Genomic DNA, 23,924 nt, shown 5'->3' with positions numbered 1-23,924 from the left:
ATTATTTATTAGAATCCAGTCTAGGATGGATTCTTTGTTATTGTGTTTATTAATTCTGGTTGGGGGGTTAATTGTTTGTGGGAAGCCATTAAGGTTAATATGGGAGGTTGATGATTCAGTAGAGCAGTCCTTCCAGTCTATATTAAAGTCTCCAAGAATTATTGTCTCTTGGGGAATTTTTGTGGAGAGTTCAGCAAGGATACCTTCCAGAGTGGTGATGCTGTTACCAGGGGGCAAGTAGATACATATTATATTGGCCACAAGAACTGTTTTCCAGGTGCAGTGGAGCACAGAAGAGGAACTTGCTGGCTCAAAAGGGGCCAGGGTAAGTTTTTCTAGAACAAAATTAAGATCCCAAGGTGAAGGAACTGGTTTTCTTGGTGGTCTAATATGAAGGACACCTTTCAAAAAAAGTTTAACTTTAAGCATGGAAGTGAATGGAGAAGACTTGCGCAAACATGCTGAGATAGGGAAAGATGAGCTTTTACTGAAGAGTACAACAGCCTGCTCTTCAATCATTCACACATAGGACATAAGCACTAGAATATCCACCAGTAGTGGTTGCAAATGCTTTGAAAGACACCAGATGGAAAACCTTTTCCATTTGGAAATATAGGATTTCCTAGTATTAGGTTTTCTTGCCTCCTGCAGTACTTACTGCATGTCCTCAGAGAAAAGGTGCCTGAAAGGAATCAAAACCCTATCACCCACAGGTTCAGTTGCAGAGATGACATCTGTGGGAGTATTATAGATCCCTTGTCTGGTGTGAGTAGGTCTATTCTTTGGGCTAACTTGTGATGATTGCCCTTGGCTAAATGCAGAAGAAGGGGGAACCAGTGCTGTCTTGGCCAAAAGGGAGTCAGCAGCAAAATTTTTGGTTGCTCCTGTTGAATCTTCAACAGGACCTTTTGGAGAAGTGGGAAGAGGGGGGAATGCATATAAAAACATCCCCTTCCAGGAGACGGACAGGGCTTCCACCTTCCATGCCAAAGGATATGGGAATCTGACACACAACTTGGGGGAGGTGAAGAGATCTACCTGAGCTATATTCACCAATGGACCATGTCCAGAAACACATTCTTGTGTAACATCCATTTGAGGGACCGTGTTATGGACTTGCTCAATATGTCTACCACAACATTTTGAGTCAAAGTAATGTAAACTGCATGGAGGGTGAGCTGACTCTGGGAGGCTAACACCCAGGCTTGGACAGCCAGTCTGCACAGGAGATAAGATTTGGTCCTTCCCTACTTGTTGACATACCAGAGGACTGTGGTATTGCCTGTAAACCATTTCAAGGCACCAGGGAGAAGAAAGGGTTTGATGATTTGTAGTGTGATAATTAGGGTTCACATCTCCTTTATGTTGATGTGTTCCCTCTTCTGAGACGGAAACCACACATCTCTGACTCTCCATGAGGCCAGAGCTGCTACATGTCCATGTTTAGCACCTGAGTGGGAGAAGTGGCTGCAAGGGTAAGTCTGGATTCCTTGTAACCTGCTGAATTCACCAGTTTAGTTCCTTTTTCAGGTAGGGTAGAAGGGGTATTACAAGATCCACTGGATGTGAGTGTTGTACCCAAATGGTTCTCAGGAACCACTGGAATTTTCTCATATGTAACCTGGGAAGTGGTAGCATGGGAATAGTGGATGCCATGAACCACTGGAGATGAAGAAACTCCCTGTCAGTCAGGGATTGAGGGGGAAGAGGGCCTGGATGTAGAATGTGAGGGAAAGGACCTTTTCTGGTGGTAAGAAAGCCAACATCTTGTCTGCCTGGATCTTGCATCCTAGGAAAATGTGGTCTTGAGAAGGAACCAGGGTAGATTTTTGGTAGCTGATAGTGAATCCTAGACCTTACAGCAGTGACACTGTGAAGAGAAGATTCTCCTGAAGGGTGTCTGGTGTCTGAGCCTGGAGAAGAAGATCGTCCAGGTATGCGGAAATTTGTTTGCCGTGTAGCCTGCAGAAGGCTATGATAGGAGCTAAGCACTTTTGGAAAGACCCTTGGGGCCACAGACAATGCAAAAGGCAAGGCAGAGAATAGAAAATATATGGAAGCAATAGCAAAGTGAAGATACTTCCTGAACTGAGAATGGATGGAAATATGAATATGAACATCCTTGATGTCCAGGGACACCATAAAGGCCTGAGAAAAGATGAGGGGAAGAAGAGTGGGCAAGTTTAACATGCAAAAAGTGGGAACTTCCAGGAAAGCATTTAGATGGGATAAGTCTAGGATGAGTCTCCAAGGACCATCCTTCATGGGGACCAGGAACATTCTGGAGAAAAACCCTCTTCCTACTTGGGAGGGTGGCACCTGCTGAATGGTGCCCTGACAGAGAAGACTGGAAAAGACCTGGAAAAAGAATTCCAGCTGTTCCCCTTGGAGGTTGTGGAATACCCCTGAAGAAAGGAGGTGTTTTCTACATCATAAAGTACCCTCGAAGGATAATGAAGAGAACCCAAGAGTTCTGGGTGATCTGTTTCCAAGCAGACAGAGAAAGGGAAAGAAGAAAGGGAAAGAGGACTTAGGCTGTAAGGGGTAGGTAGCCACAGACTACCTGGCTTAACCTGAAAAGGCTGCTTCTGTGCAGCAGGAGGAAAATTGCTTCCAAGCATATCTTTTACTCTTTGAAGACTGGGGTCTGGAAGACTTCCTTACAAAAGGGTCTTGGTAGGGCAGTTTCTCTGAAATCTTGGGATAGGGACCCAAAAATGTGCTTAAGGTCTTGCAGCTCTTTGCCCTCTTCCTGTAATGACTTAGAGTTCTGCAGCAAAGGTACAAAATAATGCCTTTTTGTCCAGGGGGGGCATCCATGATTTTTGCCTTAATGTCATCAGGCAAAGGTTGAAGCCGGAGCCAGGAATAACTCATGAGAACTGACCTTGATGTAGCTGCTCTGGCTGGTGCCTCCACAGCATCATAGCTACACTTTACAGAAGGATGTGCAACTTGAGCAGAGGAGTTAAAAATGGGGGATAACTTAGCTTTAGTGGGAGAGTCTGGGAGCTTGGAAAGTAGCTTACCAGCATCCGAGAGAACGGCCAAAGAGTATTTAGCCATATGGGTCTGTTAATTTATGGCCCTGGATGCCAGAGTTGCTGATGTATAAACTTTCATCCCTAGTCTCTCCATAACTTTACTCTCCTTGTCTGAAGGGAGCAGGGAAGTGGAGGGTAACATCTTGGAGGCCTTGTCAGCAGAAACTGAAATTGTTGCAGGTCTGCATAGGGACATTTAAACAGAAATTTGGAATTCTCTGACACCTTATAGAACCTGTCTGGCCTTTTAAGGGAGTAGGTTGAGAGTCAGGGCACTTAGAAGCTGCACAGAATGCTTTCAGGAAGGCTTGCAGAACAGGGGGTATGGCACACAGGGAAGGGGAGTCAATCTGCAGAGGTCAGATTATCTTTTTTTGATGTCTAACACCTGAGAACAATCCCATCTGAAGAACTCCCTCATTTTGACAATGATTTCCCCAAAAGAAATATCCTCTCCAAGGGAATCTGTCCCATGTGATTTTTCTTCTGGAGAAGAATATCCCAAAGGAGATGAAATTTGGGCAGAATAAGTCAAAGATTCATCTCCAGAAGAATCTTGTTCATCTGATGAAAGTTCCCCAGATCCTCTTTTGTGGAGTAGAGGGAGGAAGGGAGGGAGAGACCCGATGATTGCCTCAGGGCCATAAATGCACTGAACCAACCTTGGAAAAAAGCTTGCCAATCTGACAGCTGCTCTGGGGGGGGGGGGGGGGGTGTGCAGGGGAAGCAATGCTTAGTTTTAAATTTTTTACTTTTGAGGGACATCCATGTGGTGGAAGGACGATGGGCCCAACATCAGCCTACACTCAACAATGTTAGAAGGAACATCTTCTCGGGCAATGATCTGTGGAATGCTGTGTGGGCCTTCAGTTACAATGAGCCAAGGTTCCCCCCACTATATCCAGAATGGATGCCTGTGTATCCCCCAAGGATATAGTAGGATCCTTCATGGCCTCCACATCGGTACCCATGGAAGGAGCACCTACCGACTCCAAAACGGTCTCTGGGCAAACATTGGTCTCGGGAGAGATGTCTGGTACTGGAGGGGCAGCGGGTAAGTCAGGCCTAAATTTCTTGGTCTTCTTAGCTAGTGGCTCACCTGAAGGGCATGACATACCTTCCACATTGTGTGCGAGACATTTAAGGCGCTGGTTTTCTAGGTAAAAACTCTGAGAAGCTAACCAGTTATACAGGGTCTTGAGAACAAAGGCCTTGCAAATAGAGCAAGAAGTATGGTCATGGTCAGGGCCTAGGCAAAAGAGACAAAAGTTGTAAGAGTCCTTATGTGGAATTGCTTTCCACATTGACATTTACCCCTCCTAGCTGACAAGTAACCTCAAAAAATACAGAAGCAAGTAAAGCAATAAGAAAAAACCCGAAGAAGGCACTTATCTGATCGGGATCTGCAATTTTTCTGATGAGCAACAACCAGAAAAGACAATATGACTGGTGGCAGAAAATTTCTGAAGACTGGTATGTGCTGACATCTGCTTTATACCCAAAGTGATTTTATGACCGACGTAGGACCAGTTCCATGTGCGACTTTACACGTACCATACATTAGCATTAGACTTTTGTATACTGGCCAGACGTGCGAGTCAGCGAAGACAGACTCTCACATGTTATGAATACTGCAACATATGAACAGAAATACGTCAATACATGCAGAACAATGTTCAGGAGGAGGAGGAGTAGTGAGGTTTAAGGGAAGGCAGGAATTGAGCAATTTAGGGAATGTTAACTAATAATACTTATAAAAAAAGTACATATGTGAAGTATAATTTATGTAATAAGAAACATGTTAATATGGTTTGTTTTCCTTTTTATTAATGTGTGTTTACCTATGTCTTAAGTGCTAATTTAATAAAGATGCTAAAAAAGAAAAAAATTTCTTTATAAATGTGCAAATGCCAATATTTAAAAAAAGGAAAGCCACAGCGCTAAAAATATCAGCCGGAGACAGGAATGTGACATAAAGGACTTTGAGCAGGATGGAGTGTATAAATAATTGGGAATAGGGGATGGGCTGGCAATAAAACATGAACAAATGATAATAAAGCTCTGCAAAGAATACTCCAGAAGACTAAAGCTAATACTGAAACTGCCTTTTTGCATGTTTACATGTATAACCATTATGTACATAGATTTACAATGGTGTAATTGCATAAATATTGGCTGACCTCATCAAAACCAAGTATAGTGAACATTTTAAAGCAGGAGAAGAAGTCCAAGAACATATATTTGCTTAGTTTAGCAGAAGAATTTTTGAACAAACTGGAAATGGAAATCAAACCAGAAGTAGGTAAGAATCACACAGCAACTGAAAGAAAGTGCAAAAAAAAAAAAAAAAACGAGTAAATAAATAAAACAAAAGGACCAGAAGATAAGGAATACAATTTGGAAATCCACAAATATAGTGGCAAGTACACTTCTGCAACAACCTCACGTTGGCCAATATTAGACACAACAATGGTTAAGGACAGGTAAATTGAAACCAAAAGATAAAATGCTAATAATGGTGGCCCTGGATAGTGATCTGTGTACATGTTGGTTTACACATCTACTGAAAAACTGGAAGAAATGGATAAATGCAGTTTCTATAACACAGAACTGGAAACAGTTACACATCTAGTTGATGGGGATTAAACACTCAAACATGAGGGTCTGTATACTGAAACGGACAACAATATGGCAAGACTGCTGCAACGGGGATTGAGCAAACAATGCAATATAGAAGTAGCTGAGAAATATTGGAGACATAAACCACAAGGAGATATCAACAATGATAAAATTTATATCACACAGGAGGATCACCCATTATCAACAGTTAAAAAAGCAAATGCAAGAAAAACAGATAGAGTAGCCCAAGAAAAAAGACAAAAGTAGCATTTATCATTGAAACTGCTACACACAGTGAATACAGTGTCTTTACAAAACGTCTTAAAATGCCAGGAGTTGTAAGCAGAAACAAGAACAATGTGGAAGAAAAATAGTCATATAGTTCCAACAATAGTAGGGGCAGCAGGTCTAACAAAAATAATTTGCAATCATACTCAATCAAGTTACCAATCCATGCAATGTCATGTGAATTGAAGAAGGAGTCAGTTCTGGGCACACTGCAGGTGCAGGAGTTTGGAAGAGTAGTCTTGGCTAACATCAAAGACTAAGTAAAACTGATTTCTTAAACTTTGATTATGCTCTGACTCAGGAAAGGGGTCCACTCCCATCAAGGTATGTAAAAAAACTAATAAACATTTGGAGAAATTAAACTGACAGAGATTCTCAGTTCTGCAGCATCAGCCAGTCTTCAACAACTAAAGTTATTTCCTCATTTCTGCCTTATACTATGCACATGAGTACTACCATACAAGTGCTGTACATTTATTTTAGTGCTTCCTCTGTATCCCCTAATTGGTACAAATGGAAGATTTTTTTATTACACTATCCTTTCAAGGCAACAGATTAACTACTTACCTCTAAAGGGTGCTGGAAAGCCTGGTGCACCATCTGGACCTACTGAACCTTTTGGTCCAACTTCTCCTCTAACACCTTGAAATCCTAGTTCACCTGGATCACCTACAATGCCTACAAAAATAAAGTTTATTTAAAGGACACAATATAGTTTGTGAAAATACAAATGTAATTTAAACATTTTTGCAAATGTGTAAGTCAGCAGGTATCATTAGAATTAATACTTCAAAATTCAGTTTTTCTAAATTGTCAAACTTTACTTCATATTTTACAGCCAGATAAAACATATGTATATTTACTGAGTAGTTCAAAACATTTCTAGAGGAAAATGTATCTTGCAAAAACTAAGGGATTCTGAGGTGTAGTTTTATGTATTTTGTAATTACTGTTTTGATTACATTGTACTATTTTTTCAAATCTTTTCAGTTTCTTTGTAGCTCACGTCTGAAAAGGGTCCACCTGGATCAGTTTAATTATTTAATTACTGATGTTTAAAATAAAGATAACCCGATGTAGGTAAGAAAGCTTCATTAAATACAGGTGACAATGGGCTGGATAGTGAAAATGAAGACTTGTAAACATCTTGATAAATAAAAATGCTGCATTTTAAATTATTTCTGAATTTCACATGCCCTTTTAAAATATTCCATTTATTATAAATCAGATACAATGAACCACATTGTCAGTACATTATGATCACATTTTTTTAAGTGAAATAGGATTTGTAATGAAGGATATGCATTTATCCACTAGAGCAAATGAAGGATTGCACACAGAGATTCTGGCCAGCCAGGCTTGATTACAGTGTGCTGCCAAAGAGTCTGATGGGGAAGGACATCAACTTGCATCAGTTAGCTCTTCTTTTCTAAGGTATGGGGTTACTGCTTCAATGTCAATATTAGTGCAGTGATGGATGTCTGCAGTGGGTGTTATATAATATGAAGCAAGTTTGTGCATGCCATACTGATGTTACTACACAATGGGTAGGAGTTAAGGGACAAAAGCAGACAAACATTACTCCCAAATGCCAAACAAAATGGGTTCACTCCTGGTTTCTCCCATCTCCTCTCTAGCTGATTATGGAGAGTGAGGAGCAGGAGAATGGGTATCTGTAGATCTTCTTCTTCTTCTTCTTTCGGCTTTTTCCCGGTTAGGGGTCGCCACAGCAGATCACCTTGTCCGCACATTGAATGGCAGTGGAGTTTTACAGTGTCGAGTTGCCAGCCCAGCGCCCAACCTTCCACAGAAGGCACACTCACACGCACACCTAGGGCCAATTTAGATTGTCCAATCCACCTGCAGCATGTCTTTGGGATGTGGGAGGAAACCGGAGCACCCGGAGGAAACCCACGCGACCACAGGGAGGACATGCAGACTCCGCACAGAAGGCACCCCAGCCGAGGATTGAACCGGAGAACCTCTTGCTGTGAGGCGGCAATGCTAACCACTGCACCACCGTGGCCGCCCAATGGGTATCTGTAGATGGCAGCCAATATTAAAAAAACATACACATATGCATATATAAATTAGCAAGCTCTGAAAAAAAAGGGCTTGATTTTCAAAGATCTCTGAGGCAAATCATGTGTATCTTCTGGATCTATATTTACAAAAATATGCTAAAATGTCAAACTACATATCTCCTTACAATGAAAATGTTACATGAACCATAACGATTACATAAACTTTTTCTTTGCAATGTTCCTCCTTGTTTATGTATCTGTGTAATAATACTTTATCTATTTTACTAGTTACTTCTATTATTTCAACTACTTTTTGTTTTTGTGCATTTATCTTTCCACATTTATAGACTCTATACATATTCTGCTTTTATTATAAGAATTCCTTTACTTTTTTAGAATTGTGCAGTCACTGCAAGCTATCTTTCCTCTTTGTCACAGAAATAAATAGGCATTACATTATGTCCCTCGTATTACTAAATAAAGAAGTTATGTGCTCACCATAATGTTCCAAGTTTGTAGTCCATCTCGCCCTTCATTCTTACAATTGGGTTCAGAGCTGATCCTCAGCTCCAACTTGGCCGATTACAAAGCTCGAAGTCTCTAAGTTGGCTCATGGCAAGGTAGGTATTCCATAATACACTACTTACAATCCCCAGATCTTGTTTGCTGCTGTCTATAATAGTGATATAGAAGTATTTACACAAGGAAAAACAATAGATGAAAGGCCTCCATCTCTAAGGAAGATAGACATTATCTTGTCTCCAGATCCTTCAAGGATACATGGATGGGGGGGGGGGGTTCATAAGAATGAAGGGTGAGATGGACTACAAACATGGAACGTTATGGTGAGTATATAACTTCTTTATGTTCTGTAGTCCTATCTCGCCTTCATTCTTATATATGGGACAACGTCCCTAGCATCTTTCTCTCGGGTGGTTCATGGGAAAATACTCCTAAGAACCATGGAACAAAGGAGGCTTTACCCCTGGAGGCCAAGTCCAATTTGTAATGAGTAATGAAGGTATGAGGGGTAGTCCAAGTTGCTGCAGCACATAGTCTGTCCATTGGAATTCTGGCTTGAAAAGTGGCAGATGTGGATACAGATCTGGTGGAATGAGCTTTAATTTTAAATGGGAGTTCTTTGCCATTAGAAGAGTAAATAAAAGATATGCAATTTGAAATCCAGTTTGATAACGTTATCTTGGAGACTGGCCTTCCTTTTCTTGTCTCTGAAAAAGATATAAATAATTGGTCTGATTTCCTACACTCTTTGGTTCTATGTAGATAGAACCTTAACTGTCTGTGTGCATCAAGCTGATGAAACTTATATTCCGCTTTGTTTGTATAACTTGGAAAAAAGACTGGCAGTTCAATAGTTTGATTAATATTTGATTGTGAACAAATCCTGGGGATGAAGGAAGGGTTAGTGCAAAGGGTAACTATGTCTTTATGGAATATCAAGTAAGGAGGTTTTACTGAGAGTGCTTGCAGCTCTGACACTCTTCTGGTGGAAGTAATGGCTACCAGAAAAATGGTCTTCCATGAAAGGAACTTTAAATCATATGTATGTGAAGGTTCAAAAGGCGGTAAGGTAAGTTTTGAAAGAACAAAATTTAAATCCCAGGGAGATATATGTTCTTGAAAAGGAGTTTTTAGTATGGCAGTGCCTTTTAAAAATGATTTACACAATCTGTGAGCCATAAGATTAGGTTCATGTTGCCCCAAATGAAAACTGGAGACAGCTGCTAATTGAACTTTGATTGTAGCAGCAGCTGATCCCTGATGAAAAAGTTTGGTTAGAAATTCTAATACTAAGGGAATGGAGGCAGTGTATGGATCTATGGTCCTAACTTGTGCCCAACGGGAAAATCTTTTCCATTTGCTAGTGTACAATTTTCTTTTAGAAGGTTTATGACATGATGTCAAGATATGTGCAGCCACAGGAGAGAAATCATGAAGCCTGACTAGGGATGGAAGTGGAGCAGCCATGCTGTCAAGTTGAGGGTGTGGAGACAGGGATGGAACATGCCTGACATTTGTGTCAGAAGGTCTGGTACTGGGTCCAGAGTCCATGGATCGTCCAGAAGGTGAGGCCTGAGAAAGGGGACCCAAATCTGATGAAGCCAGTAGGGAGTGATGAGAATCATTCTGCTTCCCAAAGTCTTTGCTTTCTGGATAACTTTCGATATTAGCGGAAAGGGAGAAAAAGCATAAAGAAGTCCCGAGGGCCAATTGTGGACAAGTGCGTGTCTCGGTGTCTCCCCCGGGGGGGATAAGGGTGAAGTAGCTGCTGCATTTGGTGTTCATTGGGGTGGCAAACAGATCGCAGCAAGGCTGTCCCCATTTGTGGAAAATCTGTTCTGCAACTTTCTGATTCAGAGACCACTTGTGAGGCATCAAGATTGCCCTGCTGAGCTTGTCGGCTATAACACTGGTTCTCCCCGGAATATGCATTGCAACTAGAAAGCGTTGAGAAGATATCACCCACTGCCAAACACGAAGAGCCTCTCAACATAGGGGGTAGGATCTGGTTCCCCCTTGTTTGTTTATATACCATACCACTGACATACTGTCTGACTGGATTGCTATTGTCCCTAGAGGAAGAAACTCGTGAAGTGCTTGCAACACTAGTAGCACTGCTCTCATCTCTAGAACATTGATATGCAAGTGAGCCTCATGTTCTTGCCATGTGCCTTGGACTGTCCTTCCTAGATAATGCCCCCCCACACCCTATCTGGGATTCATCCATGGTCACAGTAGCAATGGGTTGGCGAGGAAAGAATGGTGTCCCTATCATTAGTTGATTGTACTGGATCCACCAAAGAAGGTCCTTTTTGCAAGATTCCATTATTAAAATGGGATGAGACAGAGGCAGTTGCTGAAGAGACCACTGGGAAAAAAGTAGCCACTGTAGAATTCTCATATGTAGTCTGGCTAACGGAACTAGAGTTATAGTAGAGGCCATGGTTTCCAGTAGTTTGAGCACTGTCTTCGCTTTGACCTTGTGATGAGAAAGCAGGCTGTATATTTATTGTCTTAGATTTTGCATTCTGTCTGAAGGAAGGTGAGCCATCATTGCAACTGTGTCTATTTCTGCGCCTATAAAAGTCACATATTGAGAGGGCGACAAAACAGACTTTTCCCAATTTATAGTGACACCTAGCTGAGTACAGACTTAGATGGTTGAATCCCTGGCTTGTAGAAGTAGATGCCTGGTGGTGGCAGTCAGGAGCCAGTCGTCCAGGTACAGAAACACTTGGAATCCAAGACATCTCAAATGAGCTGTTACTACTGCCATGCATTTGGTGAACACCTTGGGGGCTGTGGTGAGACCAAAGGGCAGAGCATGAAATTGGTAATGACTGGCTTCCAGTCAAAACTGTAAATGACTCCTTGATGCTCTGTCCATTTTTATGTGGTAATACGCATCTTGGAGATCTATGGACCACATCCAATTGTCTTTCCCTAACAGAGGGAGTATACACTGCAGTGTTACCATTAGGAACTTGGACTTCTTCACTGATTCGTTTAACTTGCTGAGATCCAAGATGGGCCAGGTCTATATTATAACATCGAATTTTATAAAGTTCGAATGTTATAATATCGAACCAGTTTTGTCGAACGCTGAAAACAGCGAAGGTGCAGGAAACCGAATTCTTTCCCAGGGAAAGAATTTGGTGGGCTGTTGCTGTGGCTTCACTGTTTTCAGCGTTCGATATGTTGGAACATTACGGGTCGGGTTCAGGTAAGTGTGCGATTGGGTGTTGGTTAGGGTTAGGGGGTGGGTTAGGTGAGTTAGGGTTAGGGAGCGGGTCAGGTAAATGTGCAGTTGTGTGGACGTTAGGGCTAGGGTGCGGGTCAGTTAAGTGTGCGATTGTGTGTAGGTTAGGGGGCGGGTTAGGTGAGCTAGGGAGCGGGTCAGATAGGTGTGCGATTGTGTGGATGTTAGGGTTAGGGGCCGGGTTAGGTGAGTTAGGGTTAGGGCGCAGGTGAGGTGAGTGTGCGATAGTGACAGACCTTAGGGTTAGTGTCGGGTTAAGGTAAGTGGATAGCTAGTAGTGTATATAAAGTTTAATTTAGGTTTAGTTGTAGGATTTTAAGTGTATATGTGTGGATTGCTGTTTTTTGTGTGTGTTTGTGTTGTGTGTCTGTTTCTCGGAATAGTGATTTCTTTCCCTGGGAAAAAAATCGCTATTCTGACTGTTCGATGTTTGCGGATTTTGGTATTTAGGGTTCGATATTATAACATTCGATCTTTGCAGATTTCGATGTTATAATATAGACCCAATGGGCCTCCAGTCCCTTGTTCATTTTGGCACTAAAAAGAATCTGCTGTAAGTTCCAAATCCTATCTGGTCTGCGAGGACGGTTTGGATGACTCTCTTTTGGAGTAACTTTTGGACTTCTACAGTTGATTGATCCCTGTGACTGGGTGGAACATCTGGGATTCTCTTGGTTAGATAAGGTGGAAAAGAGAAGAATGTAGAGTATCCTCTGGAAATTATCCTTTGTACCCACTTGTCTTGTGTGATGTTGTGCCAGGCTTCTGTGATCAAAGATAAGTGACCCCTGACTGGCACCAGAGAAGCGCATCCGGGCCTCACTTCAGGAGCACTGATAGGGACATCCACTACAAGAATCGTGGTCACCCTGGTTTTGTAGACCCCCCCCCCCACCTCTAGGGCAATGTCTACCACTATTTCTTCCTCCTCTGCTTCTGGAGAAGGAATCACCTTTTGCGTCTGGGAAAAATCTCTGAGATTTCTTGTACCACATTTTTCCCCCTCTCTGACCTTTAGCGTATGGTCTAGAAGGGATGAAAAAACGTACTCCCACAGCAGAGAGAGTCTTCCCTTCCTGCTTGGATCTGTGAGCGTGTCTTTTACCTTTGGTCCAAAGAGAAAGGAACCATCAAAGGGGGCATTGGTAAATGCAGATTTAAAGGGCTCCGCAAAGTTACACAAGCATATCCAGGAGAGTCTCCTGAGGGAAACTCCTGAACCCGCTGCCCTGCTCGCTCCATCTGCTGAGTAAGATATCAGCCTCATGGGGGAGTTAACAATAGAGTTTAAGGTGGACAATTGAGCAGTAACCTTTTCAAGGACTCCTTCAGTTAAAATACCTTGGTGAGTAACTCCCAGCTCTTTTAGGAGATCTCTTTGAAGCCTAGTGAAATGGGTGAGATAATTCAACGATCTGAGCGTAAAAGCCACTGAAGAAAAAATACGCTTCCCATATCTGTCCATTGTTCGAGACTCTTTGTTTGGTGGGTGGACAGATGAGGATGTCTCTGCTAGTTCCTTTTTTGTGGCTACTGCCACCACCATGGCACCTACAGGCATACCTTTGGTCAGAAACTCTTTTTCCTTAGGAGCCAAAAGGAATTTGTTCAGCCTTCTAGGGACTGGTTCCACAGTATCAGGAGTTTCCCACACCTTTCGACTCACCAAATCTAACAGCTCATCGAAAGGTGGACACCCCCAAGAGGCTGAAGGTTGTGACCCAAAAGCCTTCAAGTACACTGACTCCTCATCAGAAGGGGTGAGGGTGGACCAGCCGCCTCTCTGTTTCAAGATCTCTAGGATATGTACGAAGGAGATATCATCAGAGGATGACATAGGGGACCCTTCTGACTCCTCGAGGTCAGTGTCAGAGGTGATGGACTCATCAAGGGAGTCTACATGTTTCCTCTTGCAAGTTTTCTTCCGAGGAGGCTCCTCAGAAGAGTATTCTGGAAAGGTCTCGGAAGACTGAGGGACACCCAAGGGGGGCTCCTGAGGCTGCAGGTCTTTGCTGTCATGAGAGAGAGATGGTGCTGAGACAGAGGTTGGAGCTTGAGGGGGAAGAACAGTGGTACCCTTGTGTAGAGTTGAAGATCTAGACAGTACGCTCCTCATCATCTCAAAGGCAGATCCCTCCAGCTCCCAGGACACTACCGGTTCCAAAGAAGCAGAAGTAGCCCCTGGCTCTGGAGCGATCGACTCCTAGACAGATGTGGGATCCAAGCTCAGCCGAGCCGACGCACTGAGAGGTAGGCTCGGAACCAAAGAAGTTCTGGTCCGAGTGTCTCCATTGGGGCCGACTGGTGAGCTTCAGCTCCTAGACACCAGGGACAGCACCAAAGGTGTCAGAGCAGAACTTGGCACCAAGAAATCCACTTGGGGTGCTGGAACTGACGGTTCCACAACAAATGGCACCAAATGATCTAGCTCCAAAAGACCGGCATGGCTCAGAGGAGGAACAGAAGCAGGTAATACGGCCTTAGATGGCTCTGGAACCTATTGGGTCGGAGCCGAAAACAAATTTGCTAGCACCGATGACTTCAAAAGTCTACACACCACCCTCTCAACATCCTCATCAGAGAGACTCCTGGAGGATCTGGAAGGTAGGGGATAGAAATCTCTGCAAAATTGGAGATCTAAGTGTCTGGGATACCGGTAGTAAGTCTTTTGACTGGCTCTGAGGTATGGATTCAGCTATAGGCTCCGAAAAAGGTCTATATCAATAACCTCAACCAGCTCCGAAGTCAGAGGAGCCGAAGAGGTAGATGGTTAGGCAACTTTCTCTGGAGGTCCTAATTTGTCAGTCGGTGTCAGAGACTGTCTTTTCACCGACTTAACCTTTTCTTTTTTTGAAGAGAGAGACCTGGAGTGAGAAGAGGAAGAACTAGCTAAATCCTCCTCAAAGGAAGGTTTAAGGAGACCTTTCAAAATCAGTTTGTTCTTCCTTTCCTGGAGAACCCGGGAATTAAAAGAATGGCAAAAAGTACATGTCTCCTGTAGATATATGGCTCCCAAACAATAAACACAAATACTATGCCCGTCAGTCAGGAACATTTTTTGTCAACATTTTAGGCATTTGTTAAAACCCGAAGGTTTATGGTCTTTAGTTTCCTTAGACATAGCTACCACAACAACGACAACAGACTATAATTGTAGACAGCAAAAAACGACAATAAGAAGAGAGGACAAGGTCCTCTAACTTAAATGGGCCTAGCCCTGATGAAGAAACAACACACAAGGGAGAAAGGCAATAGAGGACTAGGTCCTCTAACTTAACATGGCCTAGCCCTGAACACAGGATTAGGCGAGATAGAGAATAAACAAGCAACAGTAAGGCAAAAGTAGGTCCTCTAACTAAAAACGGGCCTATGCCTGAGAAAGATTAACAATTACTAGCACAACAGAAACAAAGGGATACCACTAAAAGAAGGCCTGCGGAAGTGACGGCCAACAATTAGCAACAACAATTAGCAATAAAACTTCAGAAAAAAACACACTAACTACTCGCAAGTTAACAACAGTAAGCTATTAATAAGAAACTTTACAGTAAAAAAGAACATTAAAAATATTGGAAGAAAAAATATTCCAAATTAGCCAGGGCCAAGAAAGAGAACACTTCTGAACTCGTAGAGCGGCAAACGAGATCCGGGGATTGCTAGTAGTGCATTATGGGACACCTACCTTGCCACGAGACAACTTAGAGAATTTGAGCTTTGTAATCGGCAGAGTCAGAGCCGAGGATCGGCTCCGAATCCATATGTAAGAATGAAGGTGAGATAGGACTACAGAATATATTATGTTAAGAAACTAAACAAGCTAACTGGTTTCAGAATAAAGCAATATTTATTTCAGAGTATGCCTTACCTTTTGTTGACCTGGCTATGTCTAAGTATGTAGGTAAACCAGGTGGGCCAATTGCTCCCAATTCTCCCTATAAAATTAATGACAAAAATTTACATTGCTACAAAACTCTGCATCCTATATTTTCTTAAAGAAAATTAATTTCTCTTTGGTATGAAAGCCACAAACAATAGTAAAAATTAAACAAGCTGCATATTTGTACATTGGGGTTTACTTTCTGTATGTATATCACACACACACACACACACACACACACACACACACACACACACACACACACACACACACACACACATTTTTTTTGATGACTGTTAATTATAAGGTGACACATAGATGACTAGGACTGAATTACATATATTTGGGCAGTGTTGCAAAGTCACTACAGCAAGAAGGGAACTTTGTCCTGTCTGATGAATATCTCTGACGTTCTGCACAGAAATGAGGAAATGAGTGGTGTTACTCTACCATAACCTGTTTAGGGAGATGTGTACAACAGCCTACTCATCAGTGATCCATTCTAGCTGCCCATACACATTAAATGCATTATTCCACACTTAAAAAATATGCTTTTACTTCACAATAGGAGTCCAAAAACATGCTAAATAAATGAATTTCTATTATGTATGCTGCACCTCCTACTACTGGTAACAGTGTGAGGAAGAGCAACATAATGTGCAGAAGGGCAAGTATGCCTAATGGACATCTACAGCCCCAACTTCTTCCCCATTACAGTATTACTGTACAAAATGTGCCAGAATAACAAAATCTCTAAATCAGATATACAAAATGCTTTTCCGGGACTTCAACTAGTTTTGTTATAGAGTGTTATTTCTGCTATAGATGCACAGCATGCCTCTTAGACACTAAAACTAGAGTTGTTTTGTGTTGTTACTCATAGTATGATAATAAATGTATATTCAGAATCTGAGATTCAGAATGTCAGTTAGCATTTCTGTCTGAACATAGACTTATAATACCAGTACTATCCAGTGCTTTTGTTACAACACACAGGCGTCATGTTTAAACAAATGCAATCCAAAACAGTTTGTACCATTCCAGTAGGCTAATCACATTTTACATGTACAACTACCATTCAGAAAGATGTAAATATTTTCACTGCACTTCACGTTTGTAAGACTGATGTTAGTGTTACATAACCTCTGGAGGGAGACTGTAGATAACAGCTGACACAAAATCAAACATTACAGCTAGCTGAGGAATCCAAAGATGTTTATATGTGTGTGCATGTGTCCCTCTCTCTCTTATATATATATATATATATATATATATATATATATATATATATATATATATATATATATTCATTTGGTTTCCATGGTGGTGAAGTGGTTCGTTACACACACACACACACACACACACACACTATATATATATATATATATATATATATATATATATATATATATATATATTTATATATATGGTTTACTATCAGTTAACCAATTACAACTTGTGCGATGTTCATATGTGCAAAAATGTCAATTTGCACTATGCCAACATGAACACCACAATGTCGAACCGTACAGTAGCGAATTCCATACAGCATTCGCTGTTGTAAGGTTCGACTTTGTGGTACAGATCACACTATAGTGGGGATAGGGAAATGTACCCTTTCCCTCACTATAGTGCGATCCCGGAGTTTGTATATTAAAGTAGCAGGGGGGTTGGGGGGTGCTTGCCCCCCTGGAAACATGTTATTTACTGTGCAATGCACAGTACTGTTGTTCTAGGAAGTGTGCTGACTCTCCTAAAATGTCGATTTTGACATTTTCGGAGATTACGTTTGCTATTTTGAATTCAGTTATACGAGTTCTGACATTCTGGTTCGAACAAATCGCAATTCTGCTGTCTTGTAATCAGTTAACTAATAGTAAACCTGTGTACATATAAGTGTATGTATGGGTCTACTTCTGTTTATCGAAAAATCACTTTTTTGAAAAACAGAAAGCCGAACCCACTTTAGCGAAAGTGCACTTAAACGAAAGTGTTCTTTCGCAAACAGAGATTCACCAAACTACGGTACAGTGGGGATAAGGAAATATATAATTTTCCCCACTGTAGTGTGATCTTGGAGTTTGTACATATAAATAGTGGGGGTGTGGGGAGCTGCCCCCCCCCCCCTGCAATAATGTGTTTTTAGTGTGTGTGCACTTTCGCTAAAGTGGGTTCGTCTTTCTGTTGTTTTTCAAAAAAGTGATTTGGTCTCTTTTCTGTTTCAAAGATCCTGCATATTTATCCCCACAGACACTGCTCCCCATACAAACTCTGATGTGTTTGACGGTACAGACTATGCTGGAGCTGTGAGGGAAAAATGGAAGACTTGGACAGTGATAAAATTGGTCTCTCTACCAAAGAATTTCCTTTGTCACAAACCCAAAACTGGTATCTGGAATGTCAGGGGATGCTGATGTTGGGGCCATAGAGATTTTAGGTACCACTGAAAGTTTCTCATGTGGAGTCTTGCCATAGGAATCATGAGTTTCGTAAATGCCATGTGACCTAGAATCCAGAAGAATTCCCTCGGTCATGAAGTACTCTGAGTGGAAAACTCATGAAATTTATTGTCTAAATATCAATCTACTTTTTCCTGTGGAAGAAAAGCTCTTTTAAAATGAAGTATCTAGAAGACACACCAGGAAAACAATCCTGTGAGAAAGACTTAAAAAACAATTTTATATGTTCTCCAAGAACCTAAGTCTGAGTAGGAGATCTCGGACCCAAGTAAGAGATTCCTACCACTTTGAAAAAGGCTCTGCAAAGGTAAGCAAATCATCTATATAAAGAAAAATGTGGATAGCTTGCAATCTGTAGTACAATATTGTTGCAGCACAGGACAGTCTAAAGGGTAATGCAGAGAACTGAAATTGTGATCCTGGCACAGAAAACATTAAGAAACTTTTGGAATCTGGAGCAAAATGTGATAATATGCATCTTTTAAATCTAAGGTCAGTAGAAATCTCACCTGGGGAATTAGAGACAATAGACTGAGAAGAGAATAACATTATGATCTTCGACATTATCATGAACTGGTTTAGAAAAGAGGGATCCACAACTGGTTTTCATGTATCTCTTTCTTTGACACTAGAAATATTCATGAATAAAACCCATCTCCTAGTTAGTAAAAAGGGACAGCTTTTATCACCCTCTATGTCAGCAGGTACTGAATGACAGCAGGGAAAGAGGAGTTGATTTGGCAGATGAGGGGGGAATTCCTTGGAAGGTAGGGTGGGATTCACTTTGCTACCTGTCATCATGACTAATTGTTTTTAGTATCCATGTGTCTCAAACCATCTGTTCCCAAAGAGAGAGAAATTGAGGTTCAGATTTTTGAGAAGGATTAAATGTCTGCCATTGTGAGAAGAGGGGAAGGATTTTGGAGATAGTCATTCTTGTTAGACTGCCATTTATTTTGGGACAAACATCCTTTCTTTTTGGTAATACCTTGTCTTTGCTTTTCAAAGTTTGCTTGTCAACAGTTTGCTGTCTCTGGTTGTTTTCTTTTTGTAATAGGTTGTAGAAGTAGCATTCAACCAGGAAGAATGAAAAATCTGTGAAGTCCCCTGAATCATCTCTCATCACATTTCTTAAGGACCTCTGCAGCAGATGGCCCAAACACTACCTCTCTAACTAAGGCAGAATTCAAAATTTCAGGTTTAACATCCTCAGGAAGATTTTTCAGTATACAACCAAGCAAACTTTGTTATAACAGTTCCAGTGGCTGTAACAATGGAAGTACATCAGCTGAGTCATAAGCATATTTTAGAGTGAGTAGTCACTTGAGATACAGAACCAATAAGATTACTCAATACTGTTCTTTATTCAAAAGAAGGAAAATATGCCATAATGCTCATGTTCTCAAAAGAGGCAAGCACAAATTTTAATATATGTGCTTGAAAATTAGAATTCCAAAAAATATGTGTTACAGAAGAATCAAATCTATCAAATGCTTTTTCCATCTTTGTTACAGAAAAGGAGGTATTAGAATTAACCAAATGTTTAGTAGCAGCTGGGATTACCAGAGAAATCAGTGCTCAGTCTAATCTGGAGTTAAAATATAAAAATGTATACGATTGAGGTACATATAATCTATCTGCTTTCTTGGTGACAGCAGGCTGGCTGCCAAACAAGTTACAGGCTGTGACAAAAGTATTCTCTAATTCTGAAAGAAAAGGAGTAACTGGCACAGTCTCAGGAAATTCTGTTTACAGCAAACCATAATCTTTCTTCAAACACACTGGAATATCATTATGTTCCCACAGAAACAACTGATTCACTTGGAAATAGTTTCAGAAAAACAGAATCCTTCAACGGGATTGACAAAAATGACTACTATCCTCAGAATATGAATCAGAAATTTGAGGAGATAAAAGTACAGCTTTGTAAGCACAGTTAACATGAATACAGATACGCAAATGCTCAGTGCTGCAGTAGCCTAAGCTATATGGGTTATATTCTGTATAGAATATAACAGCCAGCAATCTTCCAATTCTTCAGGATACCTTCTACTCACCGTAGCTGTTAGTCTGGTTTGGACACCAAGCACATCAGAGCTTTCATGCCAAGTGAGAGAAGGAGGTACAGCCCTAACAGGACATTACTACGAGAAGAAAAAAACATGTTTACACCCTGGCATAAAAAATAGAGAAAACTAAGGTGGGTGGAGGGAGGGAGCGGCTACTGCAGCAGTGATCTTTCAAACATCTATTGTTATGGACATTTTACTTACACAACTATACTATGTTCATCATTATGATCACTGATGCAGTAGCCTAAGTTATAAGAGTAGATTACCACTGCTTAACATAAATGGTAGGTGGAAGGTTTCAGGAACCCTTGGAGAATGGTCCTATTAATGTCTGTCCTAGACCTGGAGAAGGAATATAGTTCATAGCGCTTTGTGAAAGTGTGCACAGAGAACCAAGCTGCTGCTTCTAGAATATGTCTAAAGTCCAACACCTTCCAAAATGGAATTGATGAAGACAAGGCCCTGGTAGAGTGAGCCTTGACTCTGCCTGGAATAGTTTTGTTGTGGTGGGAGTAACAAAAGTTAATAGCATGAAACAACCATTTAGAAATATTCTGCATTGATGTAGGTTGTCCTTTCTTTTTACCTTCACAATAATTGAACAACTGAACAGATGTTCTGGAAGATTTTGTTGTGTCAAGACAGTACCTGAGTTGTCTGTACACATCCAATGTATGAAGTATCCCTTCTCCCTTATTTTTAGGTTATGGAAAGAAGACGGGGATATGGACAGATTAAAATAAACTTAGACACCACTTTAGGCATAAGAGAAAGATTAATTTTCAAATAAAGTCTATGTCTGTGAAAAATGAGATAAGGTTGACCTACCGTAAGAGCTTGCACTTCAGATACTCTTCTTGTAGAAGTCAAAAGCAATAAGTAAAACTGTTTTCCATGTTTAGAACATCAAGTCATCCTGATGAGCTGGTTAAAATTTTACTTACACAACTATACTATGTTCATCATTATGATCACTGATGCAGTAGCCTAAGTTATAAGAGTAGATTACCATAGCTTAAAAGAAATGGTAGGTGGAAGGTTCTTTAACACAAGACTAAGATCCCAAGGAAGAGCCACTTTTTTTGGAGGCTTACTATGAAGAACCCCTTTCAAAAAAAATTCACATGATGCTGCATTGAAAGAGGATGCTCCAAAGGCAGACATGCTGAAATGGCCAATAAATGAACCTTGACTGTGGAGATACATGCTTGTACAATGCATTAGTAGCCTTAGATTTATTTATTTCATACATGTGTTCATAAATACGGTGTCTCAACATGCACACTGTTTCCCCTACAACTCACTACAATTGCCATACTCAGGGCATTGTTTACATAGCTTTATGTAAACAATGCATTGTATTCTATGTGAGGAAAACAGAGCATAAATTGAGACAGCCTATTTATGAACACATGTATGAAATTAATAAACCTAAGGCTACTAATGCATTGTACAAGCATTTAAACTTGTTATAATGATCACAAGTTTGGTTTCTCCATTCTGGAACAGGTTGAGAAAAATGCCAGGGGAGGCCCCTGGGCAATTATTTTAGAACAGAGAGAATTATAGTGGCAGCTCTTTCTTAATGCCTCTAGATACCCAAGTCTTAACGACATTATTAGTATCAGCAGTATTTTAAAGATGAGGGCATTTGAAAGATAGTATACATTAAATGTTAAATTGGATTATAATATAGTATATATAACTTGGACTGAGGGCATTTTTATTGGCTATCCATGGTGGTATTTGTAAATATGTATGAATATATCCTGTACCTTTAAGTTTTAAATAATTTTGCATTACATGATTTGCAGGAAACTTATTTATTGCATTTGAATGTATGCTGAATTTTATCTAAAGAAGTCTACTATTTGAAAGACAAAACCACAGAAACATTAGCCATGGATAGCTGCTGGTACTTTGTTGGCATCAACCAGAAAACCTTTTCCATTTGCTAATATATAATTTTCTAGTAGCAGGCTTTCTTGCCTGGATTAATACCTGTTGCATGTCCATCTGAAAACAAGTGCCTAAATGGTATTATAATCCTGTCATTCAGGCAGTCAATTGCAGTTTTTGGGGGTAAAGGGTGCATCAGACACCCCTGAGTAAATCTGGTCTGTGAGAAAGCTTGTGCTAATTGCCCCGACCAAGTCTAAAAGAAGAGAGAAAGTACAGTCGTGTCCCAGATGTTTGAGTAGATCAGTGTTGCAGTACTGGTTCTTAGGTTTTCCCACCATATAGAAACTAATTTTCCAGAGTCTTTGCATCATCTCTAGCAGACAGACATTTTAAGACTGACATTGGGGCATCATGCTATAAGAAAGGCATCTGTTGGCACCATCTTCAGGGCTTTTTAAGCAGTGAACAAGCAGTACGATGCCTAAGGACAGCACAATCTCCCCAGTGGTCTGGATCTGAGTGAGAAGAAGGAAACTTATAAGAGACAGAAAAGGGATGAGGGAGATAAGAAGTGTATTGGTAGAGAACTCCTGTATCTAAGGGGGAGAAATGTAGTCAGCATACAGAGGGGTTGGAGAGTGGAAGTATGTTCTGTAACACTGATCTACATGATAACCTACAATTATGGTAAGTGGGACACAAATGTACTATGCTCTTGGTAGTGAAAGAACTCCCAAAGTCAACAGGTGGATGATATGTCATCTGTATGACCCTAAGAATTAAGGTTTCGCAGATTGGCAGTAGCGAAACCTCCTCTAGCCCTGGAGACACTACCTTGGTTATAGTGTTTTATAAAGATGTGCACTGAGCTCCTTGTGGCTGCCACTAAGATGGTCCAGGAAGGAACTCCTTTGAAGGAAAACAATGGTAGTTACCCCATGTCAGGTTGAGTGGGCTTTAATATACCAAGGAAGAATTTTTACATGCTGGGAGTTACAGAAGTTAATGCAGTTGGCTATTTGGAAATGGTTTGTTTGGAGACAGGCCTGCCATGTTTACCATTGAGAAACACCACTAGTAATTTCTCTGCTCTATTAGGATTTTTTGTCCTTTCTAGATAGCACCTGATCTGCCTGTGCACATCCAGAGAGTGGAGAAGTTGCTCTGCCTGCTCTGTGGATTTGTGAAGAAGACTGGTAAGTGGATAGTCTGGTTTAGGGTAAGTTCTGATACCACCTTAGGCATACAAGATTGGTTTGTTTTACAGGTTACCTTATCCCTGTGAAAGACAATGAAAGGCTCTTTACACAAGAGGGCTTGTAGCTATAAGACCCTCCTTGCTGATGTGACATCTTTTAAATGAGCATATTTAGAAAGGCAGTGGCAGCAGGTTCAGAGAAGGGCAAGGTTTGTTTTTCAAGCATTTGATTTAGATCCCAGACATAAATCAGGTTCTTTCTGTGTGGTCTCAAATTAATTAACCCTTTTCAGAAAAGCTTCATGTAGTGGGGGTGTGAGAAGACAGATGGAGCACTATGCAGGCAAGCTGAGATGGTGGATGCATGTACTTTAATACCGGAGCAGGAAAGTCCCTCTCTAAGCAGGCCTGAAAAGTACTCCCAAGACTGAGTTGATGTCTTCCTGAGAAGGGTTGGTGTTCTTGTTGTGAAACCAGATGGAAAAATATCTTCCATTTTACGAGTTATGATTTTCTGGTTCTGTGTTTCTTCTCCTCCTTTAGAATGGAAAGCATGACTGTGGGATAGAATGAATTCTTTGGTGGCAAAACCTAGTCTTCTAGGCTGTTAACCTGAGTATGGCTAGGTAAGGATGAAAGACAGATCCCTTTGTTTGGTTG

General features: G+C 41.0%; 1 protein-coding gene across 3 annotated transcripts in view; it reads right to left on the bottom strand.

Moving 5' to 3' along the window:
- Positions 1–23,924, bottom strand: part of COL4A6 (collagen type IV alpha 6 chain) — a 4,024,271-nt gene that overhangs the window by 1,616,107 nt on the left and 2,384,240 nt on the right. For all 3 annotated transcript variants that reach the window (XM_044057202.1, XM_044057203.1, XM_044057204.1), the window contains 2 exons: positions 15,622–15,688; positions 6,519–6,629 (listed from right to left, as the gene is read on the bottom strand). In XM_044057202.1, coding sequence (XP_043913137.1) covers positions 6,519–6,629; positions 15,622–15,688 — 178 coding nt within the window. The remainder of the gene's footprint in view (positions 1–6,518; positions 6,630–15,621; positions 15,689–23,924) is intronic.

This window comes from Protopterus annectens, chromosome 15.part0 (assembly GCF_019279795.1).
Source record: "Protopterus annectens isolate FY-2018-M chromosome 15.part0, PAN1.0, whole genome shotgun sequence".
Classification (NCBI taxonomy): Eukaryota; Metazoa; Chordata; order Ceratodontiformes; family Protopteridae; genus Protopterus; species Protopterus annectens.
This window is presented reverse-complemented; position numbering and strand designations above follow the sequence as displayed.